Source organism: Lynx canadensis, chromosome D3 (assembly GCF_007474595.2).
Source record: "Lynx canadensis isolate LIC74 chromosome D3, mLynCan4.pri.v2, whole genome shotgun sequence".
Classification (NCBI taxonomy): domain Eukaryota; kingdom Metazoa; phylum Chordata; class Mammalia; order Carnivora; family Felidae; genus Lynx; species Lynx canadensis.
In genome coordinates, this window is record NC_044314.2 from 89,187,219 (window position 1) to 89,209,592 (window position 22,374).

General features: G+C 51.8%; 1 protein-coding gene across 1 annotated transcript in view; it reads left to right on the top strand.

The window, feature by feature from the left end:
• Positions 1-22,082, top strand: part of TMEM132B (transmembrane protein 132B) — a 362,435-nt gene extending 340,353 nt beyond the window's left edge. Inside the window, exons 8-11 of the mRNA XM_032595352.1 lie at positions 11,636-11,841; positions 15,383-15,653; positions 17,666-17,857; positions 18,783-22,082. Of these exons, the coding sequence (XP_032451243.1) occupies positions 11,636-11,841; positions 15,383-15,653; positions 17,666-17,857; positions 18,783-19,931 (1,818 nt within the window). The 3' untranslated portion in view covers positions 19,932-22,082. The remainder of the gene's footprint in view (positions 1-11,635; positions 11,842-15,382; positions 15,654-17,665; positions 17,858-18,782) is intronic.
• Positions 22,083-22,374: the final 292 nt, after the last annotated feature.

Here is a 22,374-nt window from a genome sequence, read left to right on the forward strand (position 1 = left end):
GCAGGTGGAGGAGCTGGCACTCAGGTATTGCTGCTTGCTGGCTTAAGCGTAGCCCAGGAATGTTCTAGGGAGAGCGAAGACGGTCAAGGTGGTATGCTAATGCTCACTTATCAGAGGGAAGGGGGAGACGATTATGTCAGAGAGGTGGATGCGTCAGATTCATGAAAGCCTAGCATCATCTGGGGACCCGCTGGGGACAGGTGCGCTCTTAAATCCTAGGGATTCTTACTCTGTACATTTCTTTGTTGTCTTCCCTTCCCTCTTCCCTTCACCTCCCTTCCCCTCCCCTCCCCTCCCCTCTCTTCCCCTTCCCTTCCATTCCACTCCCCTCTCCTCCCCTCCCCTCCCTTTCCCTTCCCCTTCCCTCCCTTCCCTTCCCCTCCCTTCCCTTCCATTCCACTCCCCTCTCCCCTCCCCCTTCCCTTCCCCTTCCCTTCCTTCCCTTCCCCTCCCTTCCCTCCTTTCCCTTCCCCTCCCGTCCCTTCCCCTTCCCTCCCCTCCCTCTCTTCCCTCCTCTCCTCTTCCTTCCCTTCCCCTCCCTTCCCTTCCTTCCCCTTCCATTCCCTCCCCTCCCCTCCTCTCCTCTTCCTTCCCTTCCCCTCCCTTCCCTTCCTTCCCCTTCCATTCCCTCCCCTCCCCTCCTCTCCCTTCCCCTCCCTTCCTTTTCCCTCCCTTTCCCTCCTCTCCTCTTCCTTCCCTTCCTTCCCCTTCCATTCCCTCCCCTCCCCTCCTCTCCCTTCCCCTCCCTTCCTTTTCCCTCCCCTCCCCTTCCCCTCCCCTCCTCTTCCTTCCCTTCCCCTGCCTTCCCTTCCCTCCCTTCCCTTCCCCTCCCCTTCTCTTCCCTTCCCTCCCTTTCCTTCCCTTCCCTCCCCTTCCCTTCCTTCCATTCCCTCCCCTCCCTTCCTCTCCCCTCCCCTCCCCTTCCCTCCTTCCTTCTTTCGATTTAAATTCAAGTTAGTTAACATACAGTGGAGTCTTGGCTTCAGGAGTAGAACCCACTGATTCATCACTTCCGTACAACACCCAGTGCTCATCCCAACAGGTGCCCTCCTCAGTGCCCATCACCCATTTCGCCCATGCCACCACCCCCCACCTCCTTTCCAGCCACTCTCAGTTTGGTCTCTGTATTTAAGAGTCTTTTATGGTTTGCCTCCCTCTCTGTACTTACCTTATTTTTCCTTCCCTTTCCCTATGCTCATCTGTTGCGTTTCTCAAGTCCCACATACGCTCTTACTGTGTGCATTTTAACATGAGGGAACTTGGTCACCCCGAGCACATGGCTGTTTGCCAGAACAATGCGGGAGTCTTTAATGAAGCAGCTTAGACCGAACTCGGACGGATGACTTTAGATGCGGTGGGTTCCACTCGTGCCCGGAGCGGCAGCTGTCTCAGACTTCTTCCTGAAGAGAGACCCTTGCTTGCAGGGCTGGTGCAGTCTCCACAGTGGCTGCTGCGCCCTCCCGAGCCAGCACCCCCAGGGAAGCCGCCCCAGGCCATTCTCCCGTCTTCCCTCCGAGTGCCTGGTGGGACTCCCAGGGTTCTCACAAGGGGAACAGACTCCCCTCCCTTTACAGGCCCCAGTGCCCTCACCCTCTCACAGCAGCCTGTACTTGGTCTTGGGCAAGTCAGTAACAGTTTTCACCTGGACTCCTTTGATGGTTCGTGGCACCCAGAAGTGTCTGCCCCCGGGAAACACACGCTCAGTGTCCCTTTCTCCCTGCAAGCACACGTCCTCTCTCCAGATTCCGGTCTGCAGCCCCGCGGGGCAAGTTTCAACTCTGCAGTCTGATAAGGGTGGGAAGAATGTCTTTGCAGCTTTCTCCATCTCTGAGTTGAAACTGGAACCTGGCTGACGTGACTCAGTCTCTGATCTTTATCCAGCAGAGAAGAACCCAGGCCCCTTGTTCTAAGAAGACTTTAAGTAAAAAGTAAGAATGAACGGAACAGAGAGATGGGATCAGAGGTGACTGCAGCCCCTGTATGATCAAGAAATCAGGAGGGTATTGGGTCAGAACGCACAGCCCGGACCACTGGCTGCCCATGACTAGGCAGGCGACCTACCTGAGCCTTAGTTTCCTCATCTGTAAAATGGGATAAAGAATAATTTTCCTGCAATGCTTAAGTGCAGGATTGTTCAAATTAAGGGCCACTTTTTATGGGCTCTGACTAGCATTTTGTAAAAACTGACGGAATGGGGGGGGGGGCGCCTGGGTGGCTCAGTCGGTTAAGTGTCCGACTTAAGCTCGGGTCATGATCTCGAGGTTCGTGAGTTCGAGCCCTGTATCAGGCTCTCTGACCTTCCCTGGCTCGTGCTCTCACTCTTTTTGAAAAAAAAAAAAAAAAAATTAAACACTTAAAAAAATGATGGAATGGGATGGCTCAGAGTGGAATAAATGGTATGGGGGGCATCGGAACAGAATAAAAAATTCCGAGTGACGGGTAGCGAGGGTAAGTACTTTTTCACAGAACTTTAGTTTCTGTCCCTTGTATATACATCTCGTGGATTGGTCATAACGTAAGATGTATTTTCTGTGGTGGCTTGGGATTCACAGCACTGTTTGAGACACACTGTCATCGAGTGCATCAATTAGTTACTCCTACGTAACAAACGGCCCCCGTATCTCAACCGCGGGCCACCATAAGCACTTCGTCATTGCTTGCGGGTCTCCAGGTCTGCTGGGGTTCAGCTCATCCAGGCCACAGACACCGAGAGGGCAAACCCAATCCTTTAACTATGTTTGGAGTGTTTTATTGTGACATTTTTGCTAAAAATTCTACGGCACAAAGCGAGTCGTTTGCCCAAACCCAATGTTACGGAAGAAAGTATGTTTTGCCTCCGGGGGGAGGCAGCGGGGGGAACAGCAGAGTCGCATGGCAAAGGGAAGGGTGCTGTGCTGGGCACAGTCTTGAAATCTGCCACATGAGGCCACTGAGAATCTCAGATGCCACGGTATTTCATAAATTGTAAACTGCAGTTTGTTAGGTTTCGTCTTCCTAGCTACCCACCGGGGACCAGAAAGGCCATACCTGTGTTAAGAGAATTCCTCACTGACCCCCCCCTTTGGCCCTGGAAAACTTCCCCCGATCCATCCCCGTCTACTTGCTTGCAAACTATTCATTTGCACTTCTGTGTGCGTAGATTTTCGTCCTGTCTCCTATTTTGGTGGCTGGACTGAAGAACCTCCCTGACAAGGTCTGTTTTCTTCTCCGTCTTGTTACACAACAGGTTACCGCTCAGGGGTGCTGGAGCGTTACAACACGGTATTCTGTCAGCCGCTTACATCTAGCGCTCACTCAGGAAGTGTCGATTCTGTGAGCTTCTCTTTAGCCGTGAGTTCCAGGTGGTCAGGCGATGAATTTCTCCTCTGCCCCAAATCCCACGGTCTTGAGCCTCCCCCGCCAGGTGCGGGTCTGTTCCGTTGCCTAGAGCCCACGTGTCTCCAGGGTCTCCTGCAAGGTTGGTGCCTGCACTCAGGTTCTGTCCACGCCTTACTTGACTTCCCCCCGCAGCACCGATAGCCGGTCACACCGTCTTCGAGCACCTCCGTCACTTACCTGCTAAGACACCTGCTCTCCTGTGCCTTCCCTTTGTAACAAGCCGGCCCCATGTTTTCAGTGTCCTTTTTACTGTGTCAGTTCGTGACCTGGAAGTGTCGGCCCGTCTGAGGCTTACACGCGGGGTATTCTTCCGTCCCCTGGCTCTGAACGTGGCATGTTGGTGCCGGCGTAACCCAAATGTGTTTCTTCAGACCGAATCTCTCATGAGCTCTGCGCTCGGGTCTCCAACTTCTCACGTCACATCTTCATCCGAATGTCTAATAAGCATTTCAAATGTAACGTTTTCAAACCCGAGCTCCGGATTCTTTCTCTCCGCCTCTCCCGCAGCCTCCCCTTGTCTCAGGGATGCTGGTGCCATTTTCTTCCTGTGTTCTCAGGCCCAAGCCTGAGACACCTGTCTGTGTCTTGCCCACGTCAGGCGTCCCTTCCAACAGCAGATCCCGCCTGCACGGCACATCCTGCGTCGGACCACTTCTCACTGCCTCCCTCCCTCCCACCCTGATCCGAGCCACCCTTGTGTCGCTGTTGGACCGGCTCAGTAGACCCTACACGGTAGACCCTGTCCTTCTGATCCTGCCGGAGGCTTCCCGTTCACACTGTCTGACCATGCCATTCCTTTGCTCCAGACTCCTCACCTTCTCGTTATCCTCGCTTAGTGGGGTCACATCCAACCCCCTGGCTACCTTTCTGCCCTACTTGCCCCCTTTTTCTGGTCCCTGAATATGGCAAGAAAATCCCTGTCTCAGGGCCTTTGCACTTCCTGTTTCCTCCGCTTTCAGAGATGTGCATGTTCTCACGACTCCCTCCTTGCTGCGTGTATGTCTCTGCTCGAACGCCTGCCCGTGCCAACTGGACGGGCCCCTCCGTCACCACCGCCTGTGCTCCCACCTGCTCCAGCTTTCTTTCAACCCCCCCTAGTGACCTGATGTGCATTCTCTATCCACATGCTGCGTGGCTTCTCCGTCTCTGTCAGACTTCTGCATCTTTAACAGCTGTGTGCCCCCAGCTCCGTCCCCAACACTGAGGACAATTCCCAGGTCTTAGATGATATTCACGAAACACTTGCTTTGTTTTCTTAATGTTTATTTATTTATGTTTGAGAGAGAAAGAGGCAGGGAGACAGGGAGACAGAGAATCCCAAGCAGGCTCCGCACTGTCAGCGCAGAGCCCAGCGCGGGGCTCGAACTCACAAACTGTGAGATCATGACCTGAGCAGAAATCAAGAGTTGGACACTTAACCACTTGAGCCGTCCAGGGCGCGCCCTCCCCCCGCCCCCGTAAACACTTGTTAAATGAGTGGATGACTTATTCTTATTTTACAGCTGAGGGATCTCAGGCAGAGAAAAGTTACGTTATGTCAAAATACACTGTAGCCCTGAGCTCTTGTCTCGGAATCCTCTAAATGACAGAACGGTGAATGTCAGAGCTGGAAAGTTTAGTGTCCTCGGGTTCACAGGTGCGCAGTCTGGCCCCGGAGGACAGGGAGTGATGTTCAGATGTGAGGGGGGAAGGCTTTGATGGAGGACCTTGGTCTCAGGACCTCAGTCTGGCTCCCTCTCCCTGGACTTGAGGACTAATAATGATCAAGCTAGTCTGAACTAGTCCGTACCTAATGCTTGGTGACACAGAGCACATCCGTGGTGCCTGGAGCCAGGGACAGTGGGCCAAAAAGAGGCACAAGGGATCTTCTCTTCTGGGACCAGGGGAACGTTCCGTGTCCGAGCGTGGTGGTGGTTTCATGGGTGCGTGCACCACCACACTCCTCCGAGTGTGCCTTGAAACGGGCACGGAACATAAATTAGACCTCAGTAAGGTGGGCGTGAAATCCCGGCGTGCGTACTTGGGTCTTGCTTTTTGGGGGCAGGACCGTGGGGTGGTAACGCTCAGTGCTGAAGAGCCCCTGATTCAGGGGGGTTGAGTGCAGACCCCTGCTCTGCCCTTCACCAGCTCTGATCCTGGAGAAGCAGCCCCTCCTGGGCCTCAGTTTCCCCATCCATGCTACAGGGACAAAACACCTAACATATGTAGTCTTTGGAGGATTTAATGAGTATACTTCTATATGTAAAGTTTTTGAAAAGCAACGCAAGAGGGGCGTCTGGGTGGCTCAGTTGGTTAAGCGTCCAACTTCGGCTCAGGTCATGATCTCGCGGTCTGTGAGTTCGAGCCCCGCGTCGGGTTCTGTGCTGACAGCTCAGAGCCCGGAGCCTGCTTCGGATTCTGTGTCTCCCTCTCTCTCTGCCCCTCCCCTGCTCATGCTCTGTCTCTCTCTGTCTCAAAAATAAATAAAAACATTAAATAATTAAAAACAAACAAACAACACACGTACCTAGTAAGCAGTCAGTACATGATAGCTATCATTCCTTTTTGTATTTCTTGGAAGTGTAAAAACTCAAGGCAAAATAAATATTTTTTGAGTACCTATGGTTCCTCAGACAGTGCATTTTGCTAAACATGGTAATAAATACAAATGGTTTGGTTCAGATGACAGAACGTCAAAGCTTTTTTCTTAATTTCCTTTTGCCGATCCTAATACGGGATTTCAGCCCTGTGTGTGTGTGTGTGTGTGTGTGTGTGTGTGTGTGTGTGTGTGAATTGTGAGAAACATACTATTTGCCTGTACGCTTTTTCCTTTCTCGCACTTTGTTGGCATGGGGGGAGGGGTCTCGAGGGAAACCTTATGCACAATCCTTCTCCACAGAAGGATCGACAGTGTGGCAAACTCACAGGGTGGCTGAAATACAGACTCAATTGTTTGTCAATAGGAAATGAAGTCAATGATATATCTTATAGGATCCCCCAAGGAAACCTGTTTTCATCCAGAGAGCCTGTATTTTCCTCTCTTACTTGAAAGTAATGTAGCTGCAAAAGCGTAATTTGACAGTGAAATATTAACCTCTGAAGACAGTCTTCCCAATATGACATTTACAAGCCATCTCGCACATGCTCACAGATGAACGGGGCCCAGGTCGTCTGCTCCCAATGTCCCCCTTCCTGTCACCAGCTCCTTACATTAGGATTCATGGCATTTGGTGTTCGATGTTCCTTTGGGGGCTCAGAGAGCCCTGAAGGTATCACTTAGATGGGCGGTGGGAACCCGGCTGATCTTTGTCTTGCCGTGTGCTCCGGTCCCCTCCTGACACAGACGCACACGGGTGGCATAACACAGAGATCTCAGGTCCTAGCCACAAGGCCAAATTCATAGTGGGAATCCAAATTAATCAGATCTTTGACCTGCAACTTTCTCAGCTTTGCTCTTTGCTTCTTCTACTGGTCTGTCTCCTCTCACGATCTATTGAACGAACTTTTGTCTGAACGCTATTAACCTGATAACCTTGCCTTTGGTACCTCTTCCTCCTTCTTACCCAGACATGCTACTCATGGGCCACAGCGATAACCGCACCCAGAGGAAGCCGTGGAGACACGTTCCCATTGAGTGTCTGTCTGCTGAACACCTCAGTTTGCTATGCGCTGTACTAGACGTAGAGACACAGCAGTTAAGAGGGGACAGGTCCAGCGGCTCCTGGGTGGCTCAGTCAGATGATCTCACGGTTCATGAGTTCCAGCCCTGCCTTGGGCTCTGTGCTGACAGCTCGGAGCCTGGAGCCTGCTTCGGATTCTGTGCCTGCCCCTCTCTCTCTGCCCCTCCCCTGCTGTCTCTCTCTCTTTCAAAAAATAAAGAAATAAACGTTTAAAAGTTTAAAAAAAAAAAAGAGGGACAGGTCCCCATTCTCAAGCAGATCACCTCCAGGTGGGAAACAGAGAAGAACAAGAAAATAAGCAGGAGCATTCCAACAGAGATCAGTATCGGAAGGTAAAGTGTCCAGCGTTGCATAGCTAAGAGCTACCCAGTGCAATCGGTACAGTCTAAGCCATAGGACATGAGCGCTACACGTGTTGTGGGTGATGTGCTGTAAATAATGCAGAAATATTGTAAATACAGTCTACATAGGAGCACGCCCAGTAAATGAGAGAATAGGTTACTGGGGATGCAGAGTGAGCAGGCGAGCAGGTGCCAAGTTTAAATTAGAAATGACTCAGGGGCCCCTGGGTGGCTCCGTCGGTTAAGCCTCTGACTTTGGCTCAGGTCATGATCTCACGGTTCGTGGGTTCGAGCCCCGCGTGGGGCTCTGTGCTGACGGCTCGGAGCCTGGAGCCTGCTTCGGATTCTGCGTCTCCCTGTCTCTCCCCTGCCCTCACTCTGTCTCTCTTTTTAATTAAAAAAATTTTAAATAATAAAAAAGAAATGACTCAGACAGTACCTTCTGTGGAGTGACATCTGGGCTATCCTGCAAAGTGCATGCTGCTTTTGGTGGCCAGTGACAAAAAAAACCATGGACTGAACGGCTTTAACCCCAAGAGAGAGGAGATCACCTGTGCCAGCAGTCCCAGGGGTGGGGGTTCCAGGTGGGCTGGTCCAGTGGTCCGTCCAGCGCACGCGGGATGCGGTTCCTCCTGCCCTTCTGTTCTTCCGTGCTCGCCGTGTCAGCCTGCTCCTTGGCCAGCTCCCTCCCGGCTCTGAGGTCACCGCTGCAGTCCCCGTCGTCGTCGTCACCTGCGGTGTGACGACATCCGGTAGGACAAGGAGGGCAGCTTCCTGCGCGTCGCAGAGCAAGGAGACCCTTCCGGGTGTCCCAGGCGGCTTCTCACACCTCACTGGCGGGAACCGTGTCACGTGGCCTCCCCTAAACCAGTCACTGGCAAGGAGGGGGGTTGGCGTAAGTGCCTCAGACGCGAGCGACCCGCGGGTCTCAGGCACGGGAGGATCGAGGATCGAGGAAGGGGATGGGGGCCGGGGGGGCGGGGGGATGAGCCGGGAGGGCCCCAGGGCGAGAAGGTCGGCCGGCTAGGAGGGAGCCTGTGCAGGGGGCGGGGTGTGTGCGGGGAAGAAGCGCGTCCAGAAACTGTAATCGCGAGTTTGCATGTTGTCCCGCGTGCCTCGGGAAGTCGCGGGAGAGGCCCGACGTGTGAGCGGGCGGAGGAAAGAGCCCTGGGCCAGGGTCGCGTTGCTGCGCACGTACCCTGGACGCCGTCGCACGTGACGCTCCCTTTTCTCTCGAGGATTCGATGCAGGTGGGGTGAGGGTTGTGATGCCTGGCTCGCATCAAGAGGGGAGAAGGCCGCAGGCGGAGAGGTCCGAGGCAAACGCTGGGTGCCTACTAATCAGCCCTCGTTATTCGCGCAAGTCGTGTCCTGGAAAAGTCCCCGCAAACAGTGAATTAGCGAATACTGAACCTTCAGGGGGAGATACACACGCACACACACCTCCCGTAGGCTGTCGTCTTGAATCCTAGAAACAACTCCTCCTGGGAGAGTCTCTTCATTTTGCGAAAGAGAGGATGAGGTTGGGAAGCGTGCAGTGGCCTGCCTGAACCACCCCCACCCCCAACTAACCGGGAGCTAGCGCAGGGATTGGAGCCCCGTGCGCCTGCCCCCCCAGCCGGAGCCCTGCCCCCCTCCCGTGTCCAACCCCTGGTCGTCTGTGTGTGAGGGGCTGAGACAAGAGGACAGAGCATCGGCCGCTGGGAGCCTGTGCGTGGGGGAGGTGACTCAGAGCTCACGCCCCGCCAGCTTCCACACGTTGCCGGGACGGTGGTGGGAGCGGTAGGTAAATTCGAGAACACGGAGTCCACAAATAATAAGGCTTATCCACAAACAAACGTCTTTCTTCGCGGTTTTGAAAGCTGGGGAGTCTGAGATCGGAGTGTGGGCGTTTGGGGAGAGCCTCCCCCACCCTGGTTTACAGACCGCTTCTCCTGGTGCTGTTCTCACGTGAGGGAGCAGAGGAAGGAATTCAGCTTTCTGGGGTCTCTTCTTGTAAGGGCGCCGATCCCCTCACGGGGGCTCCACACGCACCTCACAGCCTGGCACTCACCAGGACCCACCTCATCTGAGCTGTTTTAATTGACTTAATCAAGGACGGTGACACGCACCTTCTTGTAAGGGTAGGCACGTCCCAGGAGAAAGAAACCAAGTGCATTTCGAAGGCCTCTGACTTTGTTACATTCTTCATTTAAGTTCGTCCGCTCAGGCCATCCCTCACTGCCTGAACGATGAGGCAGGTTGAAGTCTGCATGAGCCCCGAAGGGGTATATAGACTGTCACGGTGTCGAGATTTCATTTCTGAGGCACAGAAAGGGCCTCGCGGTTTCCCAAACAGGTGCGTTCCTGATGGTGGGATGTGTTGTTTTGAGGTGATTTACAGGGGGCATGAGAGTGGGTGGAAAGCCAGAGCCAAGGGGAACCTGAATTTTCCACAAATGCGGGAGGGTTGAGGTCTGTTCTGTAGGAGGTAGGACCGGGAAGGTTCTAGAATCGGTGCCGTCCACCTGAGCCAGCGGTTTCTCTGAAATGGGGCTCCCACCCCTTTCTGAGTGTCTGAGGGAAGGGCATCTGGGCCCGGCGTCGTGTCAGCGTCACGGGATCTTGAAGTAAGAACGAGTTTTAACCTTCTATTTCTGCTCTCATCGAAAGTCTCGCTCTCTTCGAAATCCTGGGCGCAATCCTGCCGATTTACGTTCCTCGGGCATGCCCCTGGAGACAGCTGGTTTGCTCCCGTCATCCTTTTTCTTCTCCCTTGTCCCTGGAGGGCACAGACTTCAGACTGCCCAGTCCTCACAGGAGCCAGCTTGACACGGCCACCCTGCAGCACCCCGCTCACTGCTTTGAGGACCAGGGTTACCCAGTCAGTGTCACTGGGATTTCAGCCCATGTCTCTGCTGGTGGCCTTGGTCAGATCTACTTAAAGATGGCTGAAGGGGCGCCCGGGTGGCTCAGTCGGTCGAGCGTCCGACTTCGGCTCAGGTCATGATCTCACGGTCCGTGAGTTCGAGCCCCGCGTCGGGCTCTGTGCTGACAGCTCGGAGCCTGGAGCCTGCTTTGGGTTCTGTGTCTCCTCTCTCTCTGCCCCTCCCTTGCTCACACTCTGTCTGTCTTTCTCCCCAAAATACAATAAAACATTAAAAAACAACAACAACAAGCAGGTTTGCTCTTGGAGTTTGGAAGTTGGCACTTCTGACCTTGCTCGGGACATGAGCGTCTGGGGCTCGGAAGGGAGGCCTGGGCTGTGGGTACCGACTCAGGTGAGGAAGACGAGGTCAGAAGTAAGTCCTCGTTTGTGGCTCACACAACACGCTGCCTGGTGGCACTCAGGTCCGCCAGCGGCTCAGACTGACGTGGGACCCAGAAAGCAGCATGTGGCCCGAGCCAGTTGGACCACATCCCTGGCCTCAGCTCCTTTACCTGTAGAATGAGACTGTGGACCCCTCGCTGTTGCGATTCTGTGGTGAATTCTTGGTTTCGGTGTCCCCTGCACCTGGAGGTGACCCTTGCCCCCTCCACGCCCTCCCGACCTACAAACCTCAGTGACATTTTCCGGAAGGTCCAGGAGAGACGTCATCAACATTTTACTTGTTTGTCCGGAAGGGGTGGAGTGAGCTAGAGGCTTAAATCGTCCGATACGTAACCTGCTAACACGTGCACGTTAAGAGGGTGCCCCCCCCCCCCCGCCAGGTGCCGAGTCCAAAAACCATAGCAAAATGCTACATCCTCACTTCCGGTCTGCAAAAGTGCAGTTTAATGGGGGCACAAATAATTATATCCCCATTTCGGGAGTATTTCCTACAAGGATTTTAACGCAGTGCCAAGCTTTCTTGGTTTGTATGGCTTGAATAAAGTCGTTTTTCTAAAGCGACATATGGCTACCTTTTATGCATCTTCAAACATGGTGAAGTGAAATATGTTGCACCTGGGGTTTGATTAGTGGTGGTTTGAGTACATAAAGAAGGTGAGGTAGAGGGGAAAAACAACCCACAAAAGAAGCAACAAAGGTTATAGAACTCCATTAAATTATGTTTATGGTTTTACTTGTCAGTATTTCGTAACACAAAATGGTTTTCCTGGAGTCTGTTTATCAGTATTTGTCGCCAATTAGTGCCTACAAATTACCTTTTGTTGGAATTACCAACAGATGAGACGCTATTGTCTCGGCGACTAATAAATCAGAGTTTGCGAACTTTCTCTGCCTCCTTGCCGCCGGTGTTTTCCCGGATGCATCTCGACATTCTCACTTCCCCCAAAGGTTTCCAACCACTGTGACTCCATTTTCGTGAACGGGAAGGAGGTGAGGAGCAAAGTGGACACGACCGTGAACTTCACCCACCAGCACTTCACGTCTCAGCTGGAAGTGACCGTGTGGGCGCCCAGGCTCCCCCTGCAGATTGAGATCTCGGACACGGAGCTGAGCCAGATCAAGGGATGGAGGGTCCCCGTGGCCTCCAACAGAAGGTGAGCAGCCGAGGGAGGGCCGAGTCCTGGCGCCCGGATCCCCGGGAAGATGCGCCCGCAGGGGGTCACGGCGGTCTCGGACTGGGGCTCAGAGGGGTCTGACTTTGGGCACGTACTAGCCTTTGACGTGAGGAGGGCCTCATGGAGATACGGATAGTGTCCAGCTCGTGGCACAGTCGCTGGGACTCGGTATAATGTTGCGCTGCACACAAAGCACAGGGCACGGGGTGTAGGCGTTTCTTTCTATTCCCCGCTTCCCCATCGTTCCTTCCTGTGCTGCTCGTTTTCAGTTCCCTGCTTATAAATGTCGACCTCCATCCGCGGAGCCTGGCGCAGGGGTTACGTTGTGGGCTCTGGCATGAAGCTGCTGAAGTTTTCACCCTTGTGAGCTTTCCCACGTAGAGCTGTGTGACCTTGGGCCAGTTGATGAACCTCTCTGTTCCTCAGTTTCTTCATCTATAAATTGGAGGTGACGATATCACTGAAGAGAGTTGTCCCAAGGGCAAAATGACGAAGTGTAGTACCCAGACTTCTAAAGACGACTCCTCTGTAAGATTCCCACCTCCTGGCTGTTCACTCAAACCCCAACCTGGAACGTCTATGAAGGGATTTTACAGATGGAATTAAAGTGCTGAATCCATTGACCTTAAGATGTGGGGAGTATCCAGGTGGCCCTTGAAAGCAGAGGTTTCTCTAGCGGGAAGGTGGTATCGTTCAGTGTGTGACCTTTTCGAATGGACTTGTTTTTATCCAGCAGAAGTCCTTGAGATCCACCCCAGTTGTTGGCGGTCTCGAGCATTCCTGTAGTTGTATTGTTGAGGGGTGATCTGTGGGGGGTATCGTCATGCGTGCTGAATCGTCCACCACAGGAGGCCACGCATGCTGTCACCAGGTGGCGGCTCTCATGGATGGAGCCGCCATGACCCTCCTGTGCAAGCTTGTGTGTGAGCATAAGTTTTCTGGGGAAGGTGCCCAAGGGTGTAACTGTTGGGTCGCGTGATAAGGGCGTAGTTAATTTTAAAAGAAACTGCCGAACTATTTTCCAGAGGATGTACCATTTCACTCTCCCAGCAGCCACGTGTATGTCAGCTAGTTACCGGCATTTTAAGTCAGTACATACTGCATGGTCCCATGTAGAATGATCTAGGAAGTGGAAAACAGACTGGAGGTCACCGTGGATTAGGGATTGCATAGACTCTCAAGGGGTAGCCCAGGGCATCCCCGTGGGGACGGACTAGTTGTGTGTTTCGGTCGTGGCTATGGTTCCGTGAATCCTCTGGTGATAAAACTGCATAGAACCACACACGTGCACATGCACTGGTTAAACTGTGAAAATCTGAATAAGCCCTGTGGTTTGTCCCAATGTCCGTTTCCTGGTCTTGGGATTATACTGTGATCATGCAAGATGTTAGCAGAGCAAAGAGCATACGAGAACTCCCTGTACGTGATTTTTTAACTTATGGTGAATTTCTAATTAATGAAAAATTTAACCTTTTTCAAGTTTATTTTTGAGAGAGAGAGAGAGAGGGAGAGAGAATCCCAAGCAGGCTCCGTGCTGTCAGTGCAGAGCCCAACTCAGGGCTGGAATTCACACACCATGAGATATGACCTCACCCAAAATTAAGAGTCTGCCGCTCAACCAACTGAGCCACCCAGGTGCCCCAAAATTCAAACTTAAAAAAAAAATAGAATGCTGTCTGTCCCAAAATGACAGAATGGTTTGATTAATACAGTATTTCTAACACTTCATTTATTCACTCACCACTTTTATGATATTGCCCCTTTTGAATGCCACCTGTAATATATACTTAATATTGTTCTTTTTTTCGCTTTTATTCACTTACTTAAGGGAAATTTTACATAACTATCAAAAATGGCCAACTGGTAGAAATTAATGCAGAGAAAAGAAAACGTCGGTGTTACATTCTGTATAGATACTGCTGTTTGTATGAGTTGGTCTTTTTTTTTTTTTTTAATGTATGTCTTTCTCTTGAGAAAGAGAGAACAGGGAAGGAACAGAGCGAGAGGGAGAGAGAGAATCCCAAGAGGGCTCCCCACTGTCAGCACAGAGCCTGATGTGGGGCTCCATCTCGCAAGCCATGAGGTCATGACCTGAGCTGAAACCAAGGGTCGGACGCTTCACCAGCTGAACCACCGGGTGCCCCTGGCTGAGCTGGTCTTTCATGAGTCGACCAGCAAGTGTCAGATAAGCGTCAGGGACAGCCCAGCCCCAGAGACCTTCATTCCCCGTGATCAAATCGGAAGGACTGAAAAGTAGAATGGGAATAACTTTGCGCATGTCATTGCGTGTTTTTGGTGATGTGTCCCTTTGCCACTAAAACCGTCTCACTTTCCAGCACAGATGTTTACTCCTCGCTTTGGGAAACCACAACACGCTTCTTTATGGATGCTGGTTACACACCATTCCTTTCCAAATGGTTTCCAGACCTTTCAGGGAGGCAGGAGGGTACATTTTAAAGAAGGTGGGTTTCCGAAGTCAAATGGAACTCTGTAAATTTGCTGATCGCCAGCTGTCCAGGCCGTGTATTAAGCACTCCGAGCCTCGGCGGCTTCGTGTAGAAATAGGAACCTCTTTCATGGCTGTTTTGAAGATGCACGGAGGTCACTATAAGGAGGAAGAGGGCACCGAGGGGCACAGCAGCCTGGGCGTGGACCCCGCCCCTAGGTGGCTAGCCCTGTTAGCTCTATGATCCCGTGAGTGGGTAGACCCAGACCCAGCGCATAGTAGGGCTGACTCGATGTGTGTGAATTACAGTCACTGGCTCCCCTGCCACCCCTGTCTGCCCACGGTCGTAGACCCTTCACCAAGCAAGGTGCTCTCGCAAAAGCACACAGGACAGGTTCCTCTCGAGGGGAAGGTCCTGGATTTCCCCTGGGGTCGTGCACAGGCGGGGCGGCAGTTGAGGTCCTCTGAGCCAGGGCGCCTGAGATTCCCGCAGGAACCCCTCAGCAGCTCTGTGACTGAGTGCCACGGGTGGGCCAGGGGGTGAGAAAGGGCACTCTGGCCTCCCTGTCCGGGGCCAGCCAGGAGACAGGGCTGAGCCGTCCTCAGGGGCCGTCCTCCCCCGCTCACACCTGACCGCGCCCCTGGAGGGAGCAGGGGGGGCAGCCAATCTCGCTGCCTGGGCCTGTGTGGGACTCCCGTGAGGAGTGAAAACTGGGCCCAGCAGCTCTTCTGACCCGGGACCTCACGGTTCCCGCAGCGGGGACAGTTTCAAACCGCAGAGTTCCAGAACGCAGGGCGGGGACTCAACCTCTGCCTATTTGGGGGCAGCATATCGCGCGGTGCTGGGCGCATGCTGGGCGCGTGAAGGCAGGGGCGGCGCTCGCCTTCTGTGCTCCAAGCAGGTGCACAGGGACCACCGAAAGGGAACATACGGGGAACGAACCAATGGTGTGCGGGCCTGGCGGGTAGCAAAACCACGCCACGTGTTCTGACGCTTCCAGAGAAGCGGGAAGACGAGGCGTGCGAAGCTTCTCCACGGCCGCGGCGTCTATCCTGGTTTGTCTGTGTCCCCAGGCCCACCCGGGAGAGCGAGGACGAGGAGGACGAGGAGAAGAAGGGGCGAGGCTGTTCCCTGCAGTACCAGCATGCCACGGTGCGTGTCCTCACCCAGTTTGTGGCCGAGGCGCCCGACTTGAGTCAGCTGAGCTACATGCTGGGCCCCGACTGGCAGTTTGACATCACCGACCTGGTGACGGATTTCATGAAGGTGGAGGAGCCAAGGATTGCGCAGCTGCAGGGCGGCAGGACCCTGGTGGGCCGGGAGCCGGGGATAACCACCGTGCAGGTACGGGCCACCCGCTCCTTGCCAGGGCCCCAGCCCCAGCCCCAGCCCCAGTCTGTACTGACAAGTGTCCAGGTAGATGCCGCCGGGCAGGTGTGTGTGTGTGTGTGTGTGTGTGTGTGTGCGCGCGCACACGCACAAGAGAATCATGACCGGCTGTAGAACATTCACCAATTTTCATAATCTAACTTAAATTAATTTTTGCATTTCAGGGAGAGTTGAGGGGAAAAAAAATCCCTAATTTCTTTTACCGCCTAAGCTAAATTAAACGCACAGTGGAAGCCACCTTTGCCCCAGAACGATAATTTACTCTTCATATACCACTAATAGAAGACGGTCAAACCCGAGAAAACTAGTTTTATTTTCCTAACCTTGAGGGTTAACCACTTAGCTATATGTTACACTTTGAACAGTGGACAGAAATTTTAAAAAAGTTTTTTTAATGTTTCTTTTTGAGAGAGAGAGAGAGAGACAGAGCATGAGTGGGGGAGAGGCAGAGAGAGGGAGACACAGAATCCAAATCGGGCTCCAGGCTCCGAGCTGTCAGCACAGAGCCCGATGCGAGGCTCGAACCCACGAACTGTGAGATCACGAGCTGAGCTGAAGTCGGACGCTCAACCGACTGAGCCACCCAGGCGCCCCGTGGACAGTAAATTCTTAAATAACATGTTTGCACTAAAAATAATTTAAAAATCCACAACGAAGTGCTCTGTATTTTACTAGAGTAAGAGTAAAACTATTTTCCCGGTCAGTTTGAATGGCATAATTATGCAGAGATGCTGCAGCACGTTTTCTAGCAAAAATTTCAAGTGTTCCCACTCGTAGTTAATTAAGTCATATTTTAGGTGGTGCCACAGCCAATGTTGACGAAACTGGATGAAACGTGCAATATTTTGTGTTATTCTTCCGTGGCTCTGTAGCACGTTATCACAAAACGAGCGGCTAAAAGCACGCCTCATTTATGAACTCAGTTCTGTAGGTCAGGAGTCGACGAGAGCTGGGCTGGGTTCTCTGCTGAGGCTATCACAAGGCTGCGGTGAAGGTAATGGCCAGGCTGGGCTTCTCTGGGGGCTTGGGAAGGATTTGCTTCCCAGCTCATTCACCTTGTTAGCAGAATGCAGTCCCTCACGGGTGTGGGACTGAGGAGTCTGTTTCCTCGTGGACTGTTAACAGGGGCCACTCACTGCTCCCAGAGGGGCCACCCACGTCATGTCTCATATGGCCCCTCCATCAGCACTAATAGCTGGGTCAAATCCTTCTCACGCTTTGAATCTCTGTGATGTTCATTACACCCCACTCCCCCGGATAATCCAGGATGAGCTCCCTGTCTGAAGGTGCACCTGCCGTAGAAACGCCAACATAATCATGAGAAGTGATTTCTCATCACATTCCCAGGTTTGAGAATTTAGTGAGGACATCTTCGGGGCGGCGGGGAGGGGGGCAGTTCTGGAAATTCCTGTCCATTTGTTAAGCACCACTGGTTGCAGACTAGATGGTAAATCAGAAGGAGTGACTTCTCAGTACGTTAACAATCCCTCCTCCACTTGGCTTACGTGGTCTCTCCAGGGGTGACACAGTGGCCCACACCACAGTCACTGTTGTCCCATAGTGCACAGCTAAGTGCCCACTGGAAGGATGTGAGCAGGAGAAGATGGCCCATTCCGCCATTTTCACATCTAAATATTAGTTGTTGGGAAACAGTTGCTCTTTGAGTGCCTGGTCCCAAGGTGGGCAACTTTGAGCTCTTGTCTCTATGTGAAATCGAGCTCTTCTCAGAAAATACACTGTGGTTGTCATGGCAGGAGTCAAAGGCAAGGAAATGGACCGACATGATGTTTGTCAAACTCCTCCAGTTGGCGAGTGTCACTGGACCATAGCATAACCCCTCCCTACAGAGTTCTCCAAGCGCACTCACTTGGCAGACAACTGAGGGAACACGCTGATGGAAAAGGTCAGTTAGGAGTTTAAAACCACTGAGTGGAACACACACTGGAGCTTGGTCGCTTCCTTTGAAGGTCCTCTCCCCGCTCTCTGACTCCATCCTGGCCGAGAAGACGGTGATCGTCCTGGATGACCGCGTCACCATCGCCGACCTGGGCGTGCAGCTGGTGGCTGGCTTGTCTCTTGCCCTGAAGCCTCACAGAGCAGACAAAAGAGCCATCGTCTCGATGGTGGCTGCCCAGGACGTTCTCCGAGCCCCGCAGCAGGTGGGATCCCAGAGTCCTTTTGTCCCCGGTCGTTTGAGACCACTCCCCTCCCCCCGCGCATCTGCAGAGGGCATCAGTTGAAGCTAGGATGGGTGGTCCGTGAAGCTCCTTCCTGCTTCTTATCCAGATGGCCCTGCCTTTTTTCGAGAAAAATATCAGCGACTTAGTTACGTTTTCCTCATACGTGGTTTTATACATCAACCATGCGTCCATACTCCACTTGCTTTGCAGCAGCCTTATCTGTGCTTGGCACACTCTGCTGTCCCATGACCAGAGGATCACAGGTTTTTCCATTTGCCAAAGCAGGTGGTTTTGATACTTGGAAATTCCACATCAGCTGCTTGAACAGGCGTGGCTGATGGGCCCCAAATCGCTACCGTTTACAGTCATTGCCAACTCTGAAGCTCTCCTCCATCTTTAAACTCGTAACGAGTGTTTATAAAGACACCAGGGTGCTGTGCCTTTCCGGTGAGCTCCTTCCCATAAGGCATCTTTCCCCAGGCTCCTTACCCAGTGCGTGTTTCGCTTCATCAGCACTGGCTTCCTAATAAAGAATGTTCAAAGCGATATTATCCGGAGCAGTAGCCTGATTAGTTGCACCTGATCTTGATTCAGATAAATTGCCTGATCTTTCAAAATGTTTTTTAGAAAGGTCAAAGTCAACTTCTGTTGTGCGGCATGCAATAAATTAATATGCACCTTAATGCATTCATTAAAGTATATTATTTGCTTCGCATATCAGTGGGGCAGTAGTATGTTATTGATGTCAGTTCAAGGCATGCCAGGAACGGTTCAAGATTTAAACCATAGAAGTTTATTTTTCTCCATCTGTATATTTAAATGATATTATATAGGAAGTCGTATTTATGTTTGCAATTTGAAGGAACCTGATTATGACATAATGCTTTGGTTTCATTTTTCTTAGGAAGCAATAGTCAGTTCTTGGATTTTGTTCAGTGATGGTTCGGTGACACCATTAGACATTTATGATCCCAAGGATTTTTCAGTTACTGTGTCATCATTGGATGAAATGGTGGTGTCTGTCCAGGCAAACCTTCAGTCCAAATGGCCGGTTGTGGTTGCACAGGGTGAAGGGCAAGGTCCCTTGATTAAATTAGAGATGATGATTAGCGAACCCTGTCAGAAGACCAAGAGGAAGAGTGTTCTTGCCGTGGGTAAAGGAAACGTCAAGGTCAAATTTGAACCAAATGTTGATGAGCACCTAGGAGGCACCAACGATATCGAGGGCATCAGTCGGGAATACAAAGACCACTTCGGTAATTCCATACAGCGTGAAGGAAACCAGGAGAGAGCGGTTCAGGAGTGGTTCCAACATGGCGCCTCTGTTGGCCAGGAGGAACGTAGCAACAAAAGCACAACCCCACAGTACCCCCTGGAAGGAAAGGATAAGAAGTTGCTCAAGAGTGGTGGTCCAGACTCCTTCACAAGCTTCCCCACTCAAGGGAAGTTACCGGAACCCAATAATCCCAGTGACCTTACAGTGACCTCAAGGGGGTTAACTGACTTGGAGATCGGCATGTATGCTCTGCTCTGTGTCTTCTGCTTGGCCATTTTGGTCTTCTTAATCAACTGTGTGGCATTTGCTTGGAAATACAGACACAAAAGGTTCGCTGTGAGCGAACAAGGCAACATCCCCCATTCCCATGACTGGGTCTGGCTTGGGAATGAAGTAGAACTTCTGGAAAACCCCGTGGACATCACCCTCCCGTCGGAGGAGTGCACAACCATGATAGACAGGGGGCTGCAGTTCGAGGAGAGGAACTTCCTTCTCAACGGCGGCTCCCAGAAGACTTTCCATAGTCAACTACTCAGACCCTCTGACTATGTCTATGACAAAGACATTAAAAGTGAGCCTATAAACCCATCGGGCCCAAAGAGGAAGAGAGTCAAGTTTACTTCCTACACCACCATCCTCCCGGAGGACGGTGGCCCATACACCAACTCCATCCTGTTTGACAGTGAGGATAACATCAAGTGGGTCTGTCAGGACACCGGGCTGGGGGGCCCCCGGGACCTTAGAGACTATATGGAAAGGCTGCAAGACCAGATGTGAACTCCTTTCTTACGTTTGTATTCACCTTTATGCCTTCTGTTTTTTGAACGGTGGAGCAGTGAGTTTGTTCAGCAATAGGGGGTGATTTAACAAAGGTTAACTTGTGGAGGTCTGGGAGGGATCCCTTTCTGAGCAGGTGTCAGAGGCCCGGAGAGCTACAGCAGCTGGGTGATAAGCCGGGAAATGTCTCTAAAGCGGCCACACATAGATCCTGGAGAAGTTCTAAGACAACAGTAGTATCTGCAACCTGATACTAGCTCAGTTCAAATACAATAAACCTGACCCCACAGACGTTGTTAGTCATCTCGCGACAAACGGCCGTGTGGATTTAGAAAAGGCTTGGGTGTTGATTTTTCTATTCCTAGAACTTTTAAAGCACAGTGGACACTCCTTGCCCTTGGCCCGAGATTGGACGTACGCGAAAGATGCCGAATGTAGCCGCCCTTATTTGTTATGAGCGCTGCTCGTTATTTTTATATACATTTGCACCTGCACCTGGTTTCCTTTGGCCTCTGGAATTCTTTTTGAAACATGAAGAAAAGCAGTTGTGGTCTTCTCTCTGAGATGTTTGATTTACACATGAGTTTGAGTCGCTGACGTTTGCCGTGTCCGTGCAGGACGTCAGGTGTCCTCCAGTTTTCCACACTCCTTACCTAAGGGGCCATATCTGAGAAACTTATCCTCACAACGTCCTTCCTTCTCTTTGTTGTGAAGCTTCCTTGTATCAGGACTGGGGACATGGGGTTTTACACAAAATATTAATATACTGTGAGGGAGGGCCATCTCTTTACAGTTTTCTATATGAAGCTTAAAAACTTTGGTGAACACTTGTCAACCACATTTATTTTTTATCTTCTGCCTGTGGAAGATTCACGGGGAATCCCTGGAGTGCATTTCTGAGGGCTTTAGAAAAGACCCTGAAATAGTTTGTCTTTATACTGGTGCTTTCTGGTCAACGCAATGTGTTATCCAAATGGAAATCAAAATCTTAAACTAATATACACAAAAAGGAAATTGCATGGGAAATGCATTCAGATTAAACTTCCATTTTACTGGAACAACCACCACAACAATTTGAAAGTAGAGTGATGTCTCCACTTAGCAATATGTAGAAATCCTTCCATACAATGACCCCCCAACCCTTACCCCCCAAAACCCATCAGTCGCGACTCTGGCAGAGATAAAACCTACACAGGGTGTGCTCTGATGGAGAAAAGCAATGGGTTTGCCCCCAAACAGCACAAAATAAACGGCCGTTCAAGAGTTTAAGCGGTTATGCTGAAAAAAACCATAGCTATTGGAAAGTCAAAGTGGCAATAGGAAAAAAAAAGCATGGCCCCTGCATAATTTTTAAATACAAAAATATTTTTCAAGGAATTGCATGAACGGCTTCAAGCAAAGCAAGAATTTCAGGTTAGATTAGAATTTCTCACACTCACAAGAACATTCTACTGAGATGGGATAGAGGTGAAGACGGACAGTGCACTAGGCCACCAATTCCGAGCTTTCTGGTGCCACTTACGTCCCTAGGAAATAGAAATTTAAAGTCCAGGGCAGCAAAGGCGCGGGGAAGCGGTTTCTTGACTCCTCACGGCTGCTGAGCAAGCTGTTAGAATGAGAGGCGTTCGGTTGTTGTTGGGAAGCGTTCCGTGCGTGGGGGCAGGACAGCCCAGCCTCCTCTGACCTGTGTCTCCTGCCCACAGCACTGCGGTGGGTTTGTAAACCGTGCATACGTTACCAGGGACGTGGACCTGATGTTGAGAGGCCAGTGTTCAGTTGATCTTGTGTTTAAGTTGGGGGTTGAGGAGTGAAGCTGGTAAAGTTGCAAAAAAATCTTTCAACTCGGTGGGTGAACGAAGCCAGGAGACCCAGGCGTTAGCTTCAGAGGGAGTTCGCAAAGAGATGGCTGACGTCTGGCAGGAAGGGCACCTCAGGGAGCCTGGGAAGACTGTCACCAGGGGTTCGAGGCAGGGGAGGTGGCTCGGAGCTAGCTGGGGAGGCCAAAAGGAAGTTCACACGCTAATGCAGCATAGCTGTCTAAATGAGCCCCACTCCTCTGTAAGACGTTCTCAATTTTCTCTCCCTTTGGATCTTCAGCAAAATCCCCAAAATAATGGGGATTTCATGTCTGAAACGGAGGACATTCAGCTGGTATAGGGAGCCTCCCGCACATTCTCACACAGCAGGCTGCCCCCACTGGTGCAGTGAGGCTCTGGCAGGGGGGTGATCTGGAAAGGAAGGAGGACGTTACCATTGCCATGATTAGCGTTACTGACAAGTTTGCAAATCAGAGCATTCCCTGGGGTCTGAGTGTTTGATGTGGGCAGAGCGCAAACTCGGGGGCACTAGAACATGGAACGCGTCAGAGGTTCTCAGGAGTCGGGAGCTGTCCGCGGTCCTGAAGATGCCTCCCGTGGGTGATCCAGGCTCTCTGCACAGTCTC